Genomic DNA, 15,784 nt, shown 5'->3' with positions numbered 1-15,784 from the left:
ACTCCAACATCCTATGGGAGTTCAGCTGAATGGCCACAGATTAGACAGCACTGCCCTGGAAAACCCCCAATCAGATTGGGTTCAACCTGGATCAGAAAACGTTCAGGCTTCTAAAACTAAAAAGTGCATATGGAAAAAACCATACATCATATTACAAAATGTAAGAAAGTCCCCAGAGGCTGAATGCAAGAGGCTCTTTATTAATTTGATGACAAACAGATTTTAAAGCAAACTTGAGATGGAAAAAAATAAAATAAAAAAAAATAAACACGGTGCTAGCACTGATGTTTTTTCTTTTTTCTTTAAATGGATTTATATAAAAACTCAAAAGGATTTCATTTTAACTGCTACAAAGGGGAGGGGGAAACTAACCCAGCACAAAGCAGAAGCAAGCAGGTGCTAACTAGCAAAATGTGAGGAGGGGAGGGAGGAATCGGGCAGCCACAGAAGGATTTGGGGGTGGGGGGAAGGAATATCTTTACTCAGCAGATCGCCTTGCACAAAAAAGAGACAATAGCGCTTAAAAGTCTAGCTTTGAAAACCTACACAGCCAACATAGCCTACCCAGTGGGGTGGGAACTGCAGAACCAGGCCCTCTGAGCCTCCCTGCTTGCCCCCCACCTCCCTACAGGTTGTCAGGTCTAATGGATACCAAGGAGGCCAAGCACACTTCTTGCAGAAGGATGGGGTAGGGCTGCTCTTTTTCTTTGGTGGGGTGGTAGGAGAAGAAGAGGAACGAGATTCCAAAATCTCTATTCTTTTTTTTAAAGAAAAAAGAAAAAAAGCACAGGGAGTTCTCTTAAGTACATTCATGTTAGGTTCACCTCGAGTTCCTCAGTACACACAAAAGCTAAACAGATGCTAAGAGCCCTTTGACTGGGGAAAATTAATTCACAAGTGGTTTAAAAGAAGGGGGGGGGGGAATCACATCTAGAAGGCAGATCAAACTGTTTCAGAGAGGTAAAGGGCATTGCGACATTTATGGATCACCAGGCTGGTGGGGGCAGGAGGTTAAACAGGAAATCCTACTTCAGCTTTTTTTCCTAGAAAGCTTTTGATGCAGATAAAAGAATGCTTTTTGCTACAAGTGCAGCAAGGCGGCGTTTTCCCTCCCCGCAAGGGGGTGTCCTTTCCCAGTCAGATTCATAGCAGTTGTAGTTTGAAGGACTCCACCAGCGAAGGCTTGTGACCCCCCCCCCACCAGACGTCGCCTCAAGATTGGTTTAAATGCCTGGCATTGAACTCACTCCACCGCCGCAACGCTGCACAAAACCCCCAACGACAACCCCCCACCCCGATATATGCTCCAAGAATGAGACCCACTTCTCTGCAGCCACCTCCCGCTCTCAGCCTGCCCGCCCCACCCAACCTGCCTCGAAAGTATCTTTGTTAAGAGTCTTTACTTCAAAACCAATATAATCCCCAGTTTCCACTACTGTTTTTGGGTGGGAGGCGAGAAAAAGCAGTGTCCTTTTTTGTTTCCCCCCTCTTGGGGGTGGGCGGGGGTGGGCAAAAGGGCACAGGCACCCACTCCCTGTTCTCGTGAAGCGCATGGAAAGTCTTACAGAAAAGAAAAACAACAACAACCACTTGTTGTCATCACACAGAGCAGAGCCCAGGCAGAAGCCAATTGAAAGCAAGACAAAAAAACACACACTTGAACCATCTTCTGCCTCGCTGCAGGGATGTGCTGGCTTTCCTTGCTCACTGCTACCCTACCATCTGAAGAAGAGGCTGATTGACTGAAATCACACTGAAAAAAGATCTTAAAAAGAGTGGTGTTCTAATTTTTAAGCGTTAAACTTTATATATATATATATATCTTTTTTTTTTAAGCTTCTCAGAACAAGGATTTCCCCCCCGCCCAGGTCCACTACTAAGATTTCAGAGACAAACTTCTAAAAAAATATCCAGTGCTTCTTTTGCAAGAATCTCTTTTTCTTTTTAAGTGGAAAAAAAGGAAAAAAAGAAACACCCCATCTTATTTAAGTCCATTCAGGACGCGGGTGACACCACACACATGTGAGGTTCGAAGCTGGATCCTGGACAGCAAAACCACACATCTCAGAGTAGGGTACCAGCCGGCTGGCTTTCCCACGAGCTCGGGAGGATTGGGGTCCTCTTGGGTGGACGAGGCTGGTGATGATGATGGTACACTTGCTCCTTTAAGAAGATGCCAACAGATGCCACTTCTGGTTAAAAGGGGGAAAAGAGAGATGGGTACGCAAACAACTCTGAGATGGGGGTTTTCCTCTCCCCGCCCTGCTCACAAGAACAGAAGCTTGCTTCCAAGGCTCTTCTCTCTTTCTCTGAATCTCTCTCTCTCTCTCTCAGTGTGTGTTGACGGGGGGAGGACAGGGAACTCTGCTGACCACTCTGCTCTTCTGGGGCGAGTTGACTCCCCCTCCCAGCGAGGCGCCAGTCGATCCTCCGTTGCTCTCTCTCTTCCCACCTCCGTCTGGTCAATCTCCTTGTCTCAGTGAGCTAGCAGTGGGCTCTCTCTCTTCCTCTCGCTCGCGTGCTCTTCGCTCTCCTCTCCGTTGGTTTCTCTCTTCCTCTCCCTCTTCCTCTCTCTCTCCTGTTGCTCTCACAGAGTTGCTTCAGTTTTAGCAGTGGAAAACAGGTATCCATTTTATTTTATTTTTATTACCCAGAATAAAATGCTGTTGAACTAAGCTCCACATCAGCTTAGCTCTTCTCCTTCAACCTAAGTCAGGGAAAGAAAAGGGGAAATGCCATTACTGTCACAAGCCGTGGCTGTGGGTTGCGAGAAAGGCTTCTCTGAGCACATAAATGGCTCAGTGGGCAGAACCCAAAGGAGTCTGGAGGATGCAGATTCCGTGGCTACAAACAGCCTCTACTATTAGGCCCAGCAGGTACCATTTTTTCTCCACCACACAATACAAGACTTGTTTAAGGCAAGAGTTTCTCCACCTCCCCGCTGGTGCCTGATAGATAATAATTATTAATAATTTTATTCTTTATACCCCACCCATCTGGCTGGGTTGCCCCAGCCACTCTGAGTGGCTTCCAACACATATAAAAACATAACATCGAACTAAACAGAACTGCCTTCAGATGTCTTCTAAAAGTCAGATAATTGTTTATTTCCTTGACATCTGATGGGAGGGCATTCCAAAGGGCGGGCGCCACTACCCAGAAGGCCCTCTGCCTGGTTCCCTGTAACCTCACTTCTTGCAGTGAGGGAACCACCAGAAGGCCCTCGGAGCTGGACCTCAGTGTCTGGGATGAACGATGGGGGTGGAGACGCTCCTTCAGGTATACAGAGCCAAGGCTGTTTAGGGCTTTAAAGGTCAGCACCAACACTTTGAATTGTGCTTTATCTAGGATGCCTCTAGATAAAGCTCACAAGCCAGGTGGGAGGAAGATGCCTGCCTCCAGCAGGTTCTCCAGATCTGGGACTGCTGCCTCTGACTGGGGGTGACATTCAGGTATCAGGGCCAAGAGCCACTCCGCCTCCATGGGCAGGAATGACCTCCAGGTGCCAAGTGTGCCCACCTCTACACCCTGTGGCAACCAAATTCCACAAGCTTACCCTGCCTTGAGTGAGGAGTTTCACAAAAGACCCCTGAATTCTGACCAGTCCTTAATTGAGTAGATTTCACTGTTTCCCAGCATCTTAACAAAGCATCAAGGACCAAGTGTCATCACCCAAGGCAGCTCATCTCCCTCCCCCCAGAGAGCAACATCTGGATAGGCTAAAACCTCCCAGTCAAAGCCAGCAACAACCAAGAGAACAAGGTAGACCATTCCGCTGGCAAACGGGGCACACGTGAAAGGAAAAACCCAGTTCCAATGCTTATAATTTGGAGAGCACAGCATTCAGATCCCACTCAACAAAAGACTGAGCCGGGCGTTCAGTGGCATGTGCACAGAGATGAGGGGTGCTGATGAGACCGCCACCCCTGTTCTCTCCCCAACTCTTATTATCGGAAAAGCACCTTACACTCTAATATTGTGACAGTCCCGTCACTCCGTGTTGATATGCGCGTTCCCCCTGGTAAGTAGAGTCCTGCGACAGGGCCACGTCAATCTGAGATTTGAACTCGTCACCAAGGTAACTATCCTGAAGAGAAAAAGTGGGAGGAAGGAGAGGAGAGATTATTTTCCAGTTGAGAGACTGAAGTGAGAGTGGGGAGAGAGAGGGAAGACCAAAGAGAATACACTGAATAGCAGAACGATTCAGAGTTTAAACAGGCAGTTGAAACAGAAATACAATTTTAGGGCCAGGTGGATGCATATCTCATACTTACCTGTGAGGCAGAGAGTGGCAAGGGCTCCTGACCTCCAGTTCAAGGAAGGGGCCATTTCTTTCTGGCCTCAATTCACCTCCAGAAGTGTTGATGTGTAAATATCTGTACTCTGGAGCACACACAATACACCAGCACCTTAAATAAGTTCCTTTACCTGAGACAGCTCTGGCTGGGACAAGCCTGGCTGGCTCATCTGAGACGGCTGGCTCATGGAGATGTAGCCCTGAGTCAAAGGGCCCTGAGAGAAAGGCTGGGAGACCACGTCCTGGCTGGCCTGGCTGTTGGGGAGGTTTGACTGACCAGCCCCTGGGATTCCAAAGCGGTTTTTCTGGCGCCCACCACGGCTGGTCTTGCCTTTTGGGTTCCCACGTCCTACAAGAGAAAACAAATCTCAACGCAGAGAAGGCACTCATGCAGTCAGCATGACCCTGTGGTGCCCTTGGGAGAGCAGCCAGGCTGGAAAGCAGGCAAAAAGCGTCCTCTGTATCTGATAAATATATAAACCGTTTCACTGTATTAAATTAATCCCCATACAGGCTGTCTGTCAGTATGCCTATAATGTGCTTATAATTTTGTACACTGCCCTGGGATCTTCTGATAAAGGGTGGCATATAAATTGAATGAATGAATAATAAAATAAGTAAAAATCTATGTAGTTATTGATAAGGAATCACAACTAATTGACTGGGATTAATTCACTATATTTAAGCAAGACTGATTTAAGAAAGAGCTTCTCCATGCAGTGCATAGTTAAGTTATGGAACTCTCTCCCACAGGAATTAGTAATGGCCACCAAATGGGATGGTTTAAAAGGGGGCTGGAATAATTCACGGAGGAGATGACTATTGATAGCTAGTAGCCATGATGGCAATGCTCTGCCTCTGCAGCTGGAGGCAGCAAAATCCAAAAACTCAGCTTTTACTACCCAATCAGTTGACAGACAACTGGGTACATCAACTCTCTAAAGAAGTGATATCCAAACTTCTTTGGGCCAGATTTGATGAAGTGAAGGGCTGTGGGGGCCGACCAAAGTTATTGAGCTTTTTTTAGGACTGAAGTTGTTCAGCTTCTTTTAGGATTGAAGTTGTTGAGGGTTTTCTTAGGATTTTACCCCAGGAAATAAACAGGGGCCAGATTAAACTGACCAGTGGGCTGGATTAGGCCCCTGAAACGGACTTTTGACCAACCTGCTCTAAAGTATCTGGCCTTGTAAGCACCAAAAGACGACTAAAGAAGCCTGCAATTATTCTCCTGGTTGTCCTCAAGCAGCAGCAATAAATCTCAATGTAAACTCAACTGAGGGAGGATGCCCTTCCATCAGCTCACAATATGGATTGCTTCTGCCACTGGTGTGTACATGGAGGAGTATCTCCACCCCCATCGTCCAGTCCGGACACCGAGGTCCAGCACCAGGGGCCTTCTGGTGGTTCCCTCACTGCGAGAAGTGAAGCTACAGGAAACTAGGCAGAGGGCCTTCTCGGTAGTGGCGCCTGTCCTGTGGAATGCCCTCCTGTCAGACATCAAGGAGATAAATAACTATCTGACTTTTAGCAGATGTCTGAAGGCAGCCCTGTATAGGGAAGTTTTTTAATGTGTAATGTTTTATTATGTTTTTATATATGTTGGAAGCTGCCCAGAGTGGATGGGGCAATTCAGACAGATGGGAGGGGTACAAAAAATAAAATTATTGTTATTATCAAGAGACCTGCCTGATGAGTTTTTCAAACATGCACTGCTGGGAGGATGGAAGAAGCTGCAGCCTTACCCCAAAATCCCTCCCCACCCCCTTCCTTGCCACTGAGCACTTCTGAAGTCATACAAGCCATGGGAGTGCCTGTCTGTGCGGCACAATCTCTTACCGGCAGCAGGCCCATTGGCCTGTCCAAAATAGCCAGGTGGAGGCATGGGAGGCATCACCAGGTTGAAGGGGATGGGAATGTTCATGGCGGTGACATGGCTGGGCCCGGCACTGATCATCCCGATCTGGTCGTGTGTTTGGAAGTACATGTTGGAGGGCCGGCCTGAGGGAAGAGGGGGGAAGAGCTCAGAGGGAACAAGTCCCAAGGCAGCAAGGAGAGGGAACAGCAACGCCGCAGGCACAAGGCTCTCTTCACCAGGCCTTTCAACCCACCACAGATACATGGTCCATGGAGACATCAGAACAGCTCTGGAGTCAAAAGCCGCCTCTCTTTTGGACCGAGGAGAGATCCCCCTGCCCAGGTTCTCTCACCTTGGCTGCTGCGATCATACACCGATCCAGGGATGATAGCTTCACGGGCATCGTACATGGCAGTTGTCATGAACCGGGCTCCCTAAGAAAGGGGGGCAGAAATTAAAGACCACTTTAAAATATGTTCACACAAACTGTTTCTGATGGCTCACATGAGGAAGAACTTTCTGGAACTTTCTTTCCTTTAGCAAAGAGGATGGCTTTTCCCTGCCTGCCAATCACAGAGGCCTTCCGAGGCCCTGCTCCACATTCTACCACCAAGAGAGGCATGCCTGGTGGGAACAGAAGAGGGGCAGGTCCTTATTGGTGGCGGCGCCACAACTGCAGAGTTTCCTCTCAAAGAGGGTGGATCAGGTTCTCCTCTGGCGTCTTTTCAGGCAGATGGCTCAATGATTGCGTGAAGCTATTTGTGTTCTTTAACCCTGCCTGCTGTGTGTTGTGGATTGACTTTTCAGCTGTTTCACCTTGGCTTGTTTTACTAATAATAAACCAGATCATTTATTATTATTACTGCATTATTATTATTATTATTATTACCCCCACCCCCACGGCAAGGTTGTTTACAGATCCAAAAGGCAGGATGCTTGGGAATGGGAACTCCTCATGGGCGAAATATTTCAAGCTGTTTCCCCTCCCCTTATTTCTCCTTTCACCTGTGAAATGGGACCCTGTCTGAAAGACCTGGGCAAAAGGAACTCCAAAAGTTGCATTGCTGAGTGTGAGGCAGTTGAACAGGTTTACTCAACATGGGAGGGGCAGTTTACAGCCTCAGCAGTTCTAGGGTGCTGGAGAAGGGCAGTGAAGCCTAATCTCTAAAGAAGGGCACAGGTGTAGGTTTCCAGCCCCACCAGTGGCACTTACGGGGTTGATGGTATTGACCAGCTTCCGAGGCTTGCTGAACTGCATGAGGCTCTCACGGAGGTTGTTCAGGGGCCCCTCGACCAGCACTTTCTGCTCCTTGTAGTAGTTCAGCAAGTGGTTCCAGAGGGGCTGCTTGGAAAGTGCTTTCGGGTTCCCAACAATGATGACACCATACCTTAAATGAATGAATGAAAGAATGAAGTCCACACCAAAGCATTGTCGCGTAGTTCACCACCTGGTTGGCACTCAGAACCTACCAGCACCCTGCGGCCACCCGAAGGACCAATTGTGGCCGTAGGAACCCGCCTAAGTGCTCCACTCGCTGTTGGGTGCCAATCTCCATGGCCTTTGCCTTTTGATTCCAGGCAGGCAAGGGGTGTTTCTCAGTTGTGACACCCTGGTGATAGTTATACTTCTCTCCCAGGGGGGACTAGCTGAAGCCCAATAAGACACATGAGTGAAATATAGCAGATTATAGATGCTGGAATGGTAGAGTTGGAAGGGACCCTGAGGATCATCTAGCCCAACATTAACAAATTAAAAAATGCCTGCATAAATAAAAATGTTGCAGCCTGGTCCCAAGAGGTTTGCAAAACAGGCATCCGCTTTAGGGAAGTGGGCCCCTCTCCTGGGCTTATCTCACACACTTCTGATTAGGAAGGCACTTGGAGAAGGACCTCAGGCAATACATGCTGCTCTATTGCCTCTGCTAGATTTAAATTCTCCATTTCAGGCTTTCTCAGCTGGAGAACTGCATTTGTGTTGTCATGATCTTGCAAAAAGCGCTCTCAAGAGTTTGCCAGCTAAAGAGAGACATGAATCCAATTCATGCAGAGCGCAGTTTATTATAATAATTTTATTATTTATATGCCACCCATCTGACTGGGTTTGGAAACTTAAAGGCCTTAACACAACACTGCTGACCTTCTACGTAAGACTGGCCTGCACAAGCCAGTTGGTTTATTATCAGCTCAGCTGTTTGTAGCCTGTACAGAGAAAACTCACTCCAAAAAGCCCGTTGTTTTCCCCACCCTGACTCCAAGCAGAAGGGTAAGAAAAAAGGTGCAAGTCACCTGCACCTTTCTCCCCTGCTGCAACAAGACAATAATTTCCTTAGCTAGACAGAAGCAAAGAGCTCTTTGGGATTGGCAGACATAGCTGTCTCACACTCAGTGGCTTCCGCTGTACCTTGCTCTGGTGAGAGCCACATTGAGGCGCCTGGGGTCATTCAGGAAGCCAATGCCTTGATGCTCATTGGCTCTAACACAGGACAGGATAATGAAGTCCTTCTCGCGCCCTTGGAAAGCGTCAACGCTGGCTATTTCCACTTCCTGGGAAGGGAACAGGGAGAGAAAAGGACTCTGTTAAAGCACGTTCTAAATGACTCACATCTCTAGAGAGTTTCCTTCAGAGAGAGTGACGATTAGCCAGGAAGCATTACATGATGTCCACGTGGTTCCACCTCCTGAAAATCAATTTCAAACTACTTTCCAGTCCTGGGGATAATCTCCTGCCTCGCTCGCACTCCGTATTTGGGGAGGGAGGCTAATATACCTGGCTGTCCATAAATTTACTGCTATGCAAGTTAGCGATTTCTTGGCTACCCAGTTTGATTAATTCAGCTGCCTTTCCCTTCCTTAAACTGGAGGTGGCGAAGGACCAGTGAGCACAGAGCTCTCCAACACAAGTATGAGAAGGAGCAGCCCACTCTCCATATAACTCTCTTCAGCAGGTGAGGCTATACATTTGCAGAAAGTCCTGTTTGGTACTGTGCTGTATGGTATAGGTGGGTCAGGTTTCTATGCACCCTGCCTCCAAGGAAACATTTGCAAATACAAGTTGGGTTGCTCTGAATCAGGGAGCAGGGAGAGGGGATGGGCTTAATGCTGACTTGGGAAGATTGCACGAAGCCCAGAGACAACACAGGGAGAGCCGTACCTGGTAGAGTTTGGTGTGCAGAGAGCCGCTGAACTGCATATACTGCACCAGGTAGGAGCGCTGGCCCTCGTAGGGGGTGATGATGCCAATCTGATCTGGCTTCGCACCAGCCTTCAGCAGCTTGGTGGTGATCTTCTCCACGTTGGCAGCCTCCGTCCTGCAGGGGGAAGAGGAGTCAGTCCCTCCCCTTGAGCAGCGCCCAAGAAACAGTCTCCAAGGTAACCAGAATGCCTCAGAGCTTGTTCAACACCATAAATCTATGTATAATGCCCAAATTCACTCTGCGACAAAATGTTTAAGTATTATTTTTTTTTAAAGTAGCATGGGAGGAAAAGAAAAGTGCATCAGACAAAGGAAAGGGCACAACAGAAGCCACATGTGGCACATTTCTTGGCATTATTCAGGTTGGAATAATGGGCCTGGGCACGTGCAGGGTATCAGCCACCATCCCCCAAATGTCCTATTCCAATCCTACTGAGTAGAGTCTTCAGGCACAAATGGAATTAATTGACTGGCTCCCTTTCAAAGTTCCAGGCCACCTTCAGCTCACCAGAGGAAGATCAAGCTACCTGGAATAGTCTCCATCTGACAATACTATTGGGGGGGGGCGCGGCAGCGACTGTATATGGGTGAGAGATGCCACTGCTGGACCATGTCCTTCCTGTCCGCTTCCCACCCTTTGGAGAACTAAAATGCTTGGCCTCCATCACTTCTCCAGCCTCACCTCCTTCACTCTGGGATGACCTTGAACTACTGATCCTATCTTTTTAGAACTGTTTTAACAGTCATGCCTTTTAACCGGCTTCATTTATTGCAGGCTATTTTAATTAAGGATGCTTCAGTTGCTTTGATGGAACTGTTATTGTGTTATTTCAATTATGTATGGATTTTATAGCTTAATATGGCTTCTAAAACATTAAGTTATAAAATCCACACATAACTGAAATATGTCGTGTTGGCATATAACTGGTGTATAAATTAATGAATAGTCAAGAGAGAGAGAGAGAGAGAGAGAGAGACGTGATGTTTGCCCAAGCAAGGCACCCACACATTCTGTCCCAGAGACTTGGCTGGACCCCCTTCTCCTCTTCCCCACATGACTTACCTGTTCAGGTAAGAAGTCCCAGAACTTGCAATCTCTTCTTGCCCTTGGGTCACATAGAAAAACATGGGCTTGTCTGGCTGGGGCCACTGGAAGTCAAATCCCTTCTTCACACGGTCCGCTGCAGAGCGACAGGTAAGTTGCCTGTTAGCGTATGTTTCTCCTGTGGAGGCCTGGGTCTTCCTTTGGGTAGATCAGTGGTTCCCAAACCATTTAGGTCACTGCCCCCTTGGTCCCATAAACTCATCCCAATGCCCCCCACCCTATAAAAAGCATTGTAGCGCTTTGCACAACACACTAAGGAAGACTGTAACACTGTAACATACCAAACAGCAACAATTAATTGCACTTTGATTCAAAAGTACTTTAATTAATTCAAAAAACCCCGATGAACTTGAACCAGTGAGACTAGCTTTTCAAAGTCCAATAGCCGCCTACATCTTCAATGCTCCCCTGCCTCTTAGTGCCTCCCCTGCTAATACCACCGCGGAAGGGCAGTACATACTGCCCACTTTGGGAAGCACAGGGCTAGATCCTAGCCTTAAAATGGAGTCCTTCCATCCTGAAGAGCAGGCTGGAACAGCAGCGAGAACCACCTATCAAAATCCACAGACCTCCCAACGCGAAGACTACGGCAAGGATTGGTATGAAGCAGTGGTGTTCAGTGAAATTTTTCATAGATGGAACAGTTAGAGCCAAAGGTGCCAGCCTGTGAGGGCGATATTTGGGGGGGGGGCCAACGCTGCCGTGCATTAAGACCTTGTCTCCTGCCCTAAGCCAAGCAGAAGCTTCTGACAGAATGCTGGAGCCCTTCCGCGTCCTTCCCAAAGCTGGGTGGGCTTTGGGAAGGTGGCAGGAGGGCTCCTGGACCCTGACAAGAACATTGTGTCTCCCTCCAAAAGCCGGGCAGAAGTTTCCCAGGCTTTGGGAAAGAAGCGCCAGGTTTAATACTCTGATAGAATACGGAGAACATTTAGGAGACTAGCCTAGTCCCCCTATTCCACTGACTGTACACCACTGATTTGAAGCTACAAGGCCCACTTAGAGGTCCTGAACGGGACACTGCCTGGCACTCCTGCTGGCCCCCTCCATCACCCACACCCTCCCCCTGCCCCTTCTTACCTGCGGTGACACCATTCTGGAGAGACCCCTCATAAAAGATGTTGGATGGGAAAGCGCTCAGGGCTGGGTGCATACGGTACTGCACCTGCAGGCGGATGGGCCTGATGCCCAGCACCACCAGCCGCTCAAAGAGCGACTGGGACAGGCCTGCTTTCGCCGCCTTCTTGCACATCACAACGGGGCCAAGCTGGCAGTGGTCGCCCACCAGGATCAGCTGGGAAAATGAAGCCCAAGGTCAACAGGAGGAACCGCACACATGAGCGTGAACACACAAACAGCCAGGCCAAGCCCCTGCTGCATCTCTAGAAGGCTGGAGGTGATGGCCTACAAAAGGGAAGGGCAGTTTGGGGATCTAAAGCCTGCTTGAGGGAAGCTTCTAGCTTTCTGAGTTCAAGCAATTAAGGCGCTGAAGTTGGAGAATTATCTGCAGAACTGCCCCACCCACTCAAGCCTTTCCATCAGCAATCCTCCTCAGCAGTTCCACCTCTGCTCTCTACAAGCTTCCAGAACTCTTGGGATTTCCCTTCCATAGCTTGCATTTCCTGCTCCTATTCATAGTGGACACAAGACCTCACGGGCTGTGAATGCTTTAAGTCTTCTTCCTAAAGGCTTGAAATGCAAGCATTTAAGACAATGCAGGAGGGCTTTAAAAGCTCACACAGACCCAAGTTGCTTGATATATAAAGATGGTGGCAACACCGGAAGAGACAGTTGCCCCCACCCCCCTCGGCTGCTTGAACCTACTTGCTTTGCCCCAAGGACAACTGGCACCATGCACTCTGGCTCCGTGGCCTGGGTGCTCTCGTCAATCAAGATGGAGCGGAACTGCATCTTCGCCAGTCTTGGGTCCCCGGCTCCCACGCAGGTGCAGCAGATGACGTCTGCATTCTGAGGGATGAAGCAGCAAAAATTCAGGAGCTACAAAACTATCTACAAAAGGAACATAGGAAGCAACTTCTACATTAAGACCACTGATCTGCATGGAAACCAGGTGCTCTGCACAGTGCTAAGGCCCTTTCCTTAAAAATAAAACATCCCAGTTCTCAAGGTTCTGTTTAAAGGGGGTGATTTTAATTAGGAACACAAGAAGCCGCCTTGTACCAAGCCAAACCACTTGTCCATTTGGCTCAGTACTGTTTATAAGGACTGGAAGCGGCTCTCCACAGTTTCAAACAGCTGTACCTGGAGAAGCCAGAATCGAGGTTGGACTTATTGCACAGCTTAGCTATGATCCTTCCCCAGTCCTGCCTACAGCCAGTCTTCAGCATTATGTGCGGGGTTGTGTGTGTGTGTGTGTGTGTGTGTGTGCAATATTTGTTGCAGCCTCTGGGATTATTCATTGTTTAAGGTAGGGTTATCCCTTTGCTGTTACAGAACCGATGATGAAAAAGGAGACAAGTCAGCCTCCTGGATCACAGAACACAAGTAGCACACCTGGTCTGACCAACAGTAAACAACAGCCCCCATATAAGAGGTAGGAAAATGTCACCATGAGCAGCTCCCGCTCCGCCGTCCGCTTCAGGGCCCGGTAGCGCTTCTCATCTGCAGAGGACAGTTCCCCAGTCTCGTCTTTCAGCTGCTGCAGCTTCTGGAGCTCAGGCATGCTGAGGATTAAACAGACATCTCTGGGATGCTATATAATGTTCTGGTTACAAGATCCCTGCTTAAGGATCTTATACTCCACTATTGAATTTGGTAACAATGCACTTCCAAAGTGGCTATCAATGGACATCAAATAAATATTTAAAAAAATAAATCCACGTAGTGGCTGATGAAAAATAAAGGCAGTATTGGCAGTGTCATTAAGTGAAGCCACTAGATTTATTTTTTTTATATATAAAAAAACCCCACCTATCTTTGCACTCTCCAGAAAAAGGAAGGCAGGCTTTAAGTTTGGGATGAATGCAGGGAGGGAATGAGCAAGGGACAGTGACAGAACTGCAAGCGAAGGCTGGCTTCTGGCTCAGCAGCAATGGGATGAGGAAGTGCCTTACCTATCCATGTTCCTGATCTGGTTGTGCAGGGCGAGGAAGGAGACGGGGGAGTCAATGGCCTCACGACTCTTTGCACACAGGCGCACCACCTTCAGCCCCGTCTGGTGGATCTTCTCCGTCAGCTGGTCCACGGCTATGTTGCTCGGGGCACAAACCAGCACGGGCCTTGGAAACAAATGAGAAATAAAACAAAATCCTGCAAAGAGTTCTTCCTTCTTTATCACTGTAGGCGAGGGCTAAGGGTTACCACTGGCATCAGCTCTGGAACCATGGATTTCATGCTAAGAAGGTGCTGAAGTGGATTAGGCACTCCATTAAGACCTAATCAGAGGCTGAGGTTGATTGCCAACACTGGCCAATGCTCTCTTGGGTTAAGGGTAGCAGAGGCATAACCCATAAATGCAGTCAATGTCATCAGAGGGGAATTTGTGCATGAGAAGAAACTGAAAGTCTGAGAGCCAGTGTGGTGGAGTGCCAGCCTAGGAGCTGGGAGACCAGAGTTTGAATCCCCACTTGGCCATGGAGCTCATTGAGTCGCTTACTGTCTCAGCCTAACCTACCTCACAGGGTTCTTGTGGGGAATAAATGAGATGAGGGGAGAACCTTGAGCTCCTTGGAGAAAAAAGTGAGATAGAAAAGCAATCAATCTATTTATCAATCGCATGGGGTGTTTCACCTATACCAGGCTGTAACTTCCAGATGGGTGCTAAAATTATCTCAACAGCCCTTGAATTGCTGCACTCTTTTGACCAAGAAGATTCAAGAGCAATCTCTGCTCCTGCTCTTACCCATTTCCTTGCCTAGCCAGATGGTACACAATGGTGGCCGAGGTGACAGTCTTGCCTGTTCCGGGAGGGCCCTGGATGAGACTCAAGGGACGCTGCAAGACAGTCTTCACAGCATACACCTGGGAAAAGAAATTGCATTAACTCCACACGGGGAAGCAGTTTGCGAAACTGACACTGGAAGCTCTTGGACCCAACTCCTGCCTTTGCTGTTGGGCGGGATAAGGTTACCTGAGAATGGTTGAGGTCAGGAAGTCCTTGTGCTGTGAAGCGCTTCGGCAGCTGACATTTGATAATGACATCCTCCACCTCGTGACCCAGGAGCTTGTGATAGATGTAGCCAGAGACAGAGGTTTCATCCACAGCAAAAGTCTTGAGGGCACTCTGCATCCTGAAGAAGAGGTGGGCGCACAAGCACAAACCAGGTCATCCCTCAAGCATTTATGCAACCGGCTTCTCAAGACAGAGAGAGACGCTGCCTTCACCCACCTGTCAAAGGAAGTCGACTTCCACACAAAGTCCACTTGGAAGTTGTGGGTCACTTCCACGGGGGCTCCGACACTGCTCCTCAGCTCGATCGCAATTTCGTCACCGTAATCTTCAAAACCTCGTTAAGTAGCAGTTTCGTGGAACAGTTGCAAGCTCCTTTTCAGAGTCCCACCCCACCTCCCACCTCCTGCCCACCACTACCTCGGGGGACTGTTCTAGTGCTGCAAGTCTACAGAGAAGGTGCCAGCTGAAGGCTCACCACCATTTCAACTGCCCAAGCTAAGCTGGATATCCCTGCTAGTTGCCTGGATGTGGAATCAGCCTGGGAATGGCATGTGAAGGGGCTCTGACCTCCTTCTCAGAGGAAGAATGGAGGCGCAAGTATATGGATAGTGTGTGTGTGTGTGTGTGTGTGTGTGTGTGTGTGTGTGTGTTTACACAAACCATAAATTGAAACCTTTTGCTTCTTTTGTGCCCCCAGATAAACACAGTTGTTCTAAGGGAGCACAAGAAGAGTTGTCCATTCTCTCCCACAATTCTGCTTCAAATGCCAGGCATTCAACATGTTCCAAGGGCTCCACTTGACATAATCTCAACTGTGCAATTGAGATGTTGGAGTCCTCCTTACAGCCTCATGAAATTAAAAGGATACTATCAGGAACTTTAATCACGTGGCCGATTCCTTTCCACAGCGGGGCCAAATCCCCTTTGTACCTCAGGCAGATCTCATCCCCCTGCATCAGGCGCATATCTGAAAAGAGGAGTTAGAAGCTTTCAGTTCTTCCAAAGCAAACACCAATTCACTGTTTGTGAATGTTAATGGTGTTCAGAGTCTGCCAATCAAGAGACCCTTGAGCCAGACTTCCTTTACTGATTTCCTGTTCTTACCTGAATCCGTCTTTGGCAAGGTGAAGTAGGCAATCCTTTTCTTGTTCAAGCCCAGATCCCATCTCACAGTGATGTTGTCCTGTGTCTAAACATAAAGAGAG

General features: G+C 48.4%; 1 protein-coding gene across 2 annotated transcripts in view; it reads right to left on the bottom strand.

Annotated features, from left to right (window-relative positions):
- Positions 1–180: 180 nt before the first annotated feature.
- The window catches only part of UPF1 (UPF1 RNA helicase and ATPase), a 37,470-nt gene continuing 21,866 nt past the window's right edge, over positions 181–15,784 (bottom strand). Inside the window, exons 7-24 of one of the 2 annotated variants that reach the window (XM_083594395.1) lie at positions 15,684–15,768; positions 15,448–15,546; positions 14,796–14,904; positions 14,538–14,697; positions 14,310–14,428; positions 13,522–13,686; positions 13,017–13,131; positions 12,272–12,415; positions 11,528–11,741; positions 10,409–10,526; positions 9,304–9,460; positions 8,554–8,696; positions 7,366–7,540; positions 6,505–6,586; positions 6,134–6,295; positions 4,429–4,646; positions 3,968–4,087; positions 181–2,707 (exon numbers count right to left, since the gene is read on the bottom strand). In XM_083594395.1, coding sequence (XP_083450521.1) covers positions 3,971–4,087; positions 4,429–4,646; positions 6,134–6,295; positions 6,505–6,586; positions 7,366–7,540; positions 8,554–8,696; positions 9,304–9,460; positions 10,409–10,526; positions 11,528–11,741; positions 12,272–12,415; positions 13,017–13,131; positions 13,522–13,686; positions 14,310–14,428; positions 14,538–14,697; positions 14,796–14,904; positions 15,448–15,546; positions 15,684–15,768 — 2,382 coding nt within the window. In that variant the 3' untranslated portion in view covers positions 181–2,707; positions 3,968–3,970. Of the gene's footprint in view, positions 2,708–3,967; positions 4,088–4,428; positions 4,647–6,133; positions 6,296–6,504; positions 6,587–7,365; positions 7,541–8,553; positions 8,697–9,303; positions 9,461–10,408; positions 10,527–11,527; positions 11,742–12,271; positions 12,416–13,016; positions 13,132–13,521; positions 13,687–14,309; positions 14,429–14,537; positions 14,698–14,795; positions 14,908–15,447; positions 15,547–15,683; positions 15,769–15,784 lie in introns of both variants that reach the window. The other variant, XM_083594394.1, reaches the window with a different exon arrangement.

Source organism: Podarcis filfolensis (genome assembly GCF_964270895.1).
Source record: "Podarcis filfolensis genome assembly, chromosome: 18".
Classification (NCBI taxonomy): domain Eukaryota; kingdom Metazoa; phylum Chordata; class Lepidosauria; order Squamata; family Lacertidae; genus Podarcis; species Podarcis filfolensis.
This window is presented reverse-complemented; position numbering and strand designations above follow the sequence as displayed.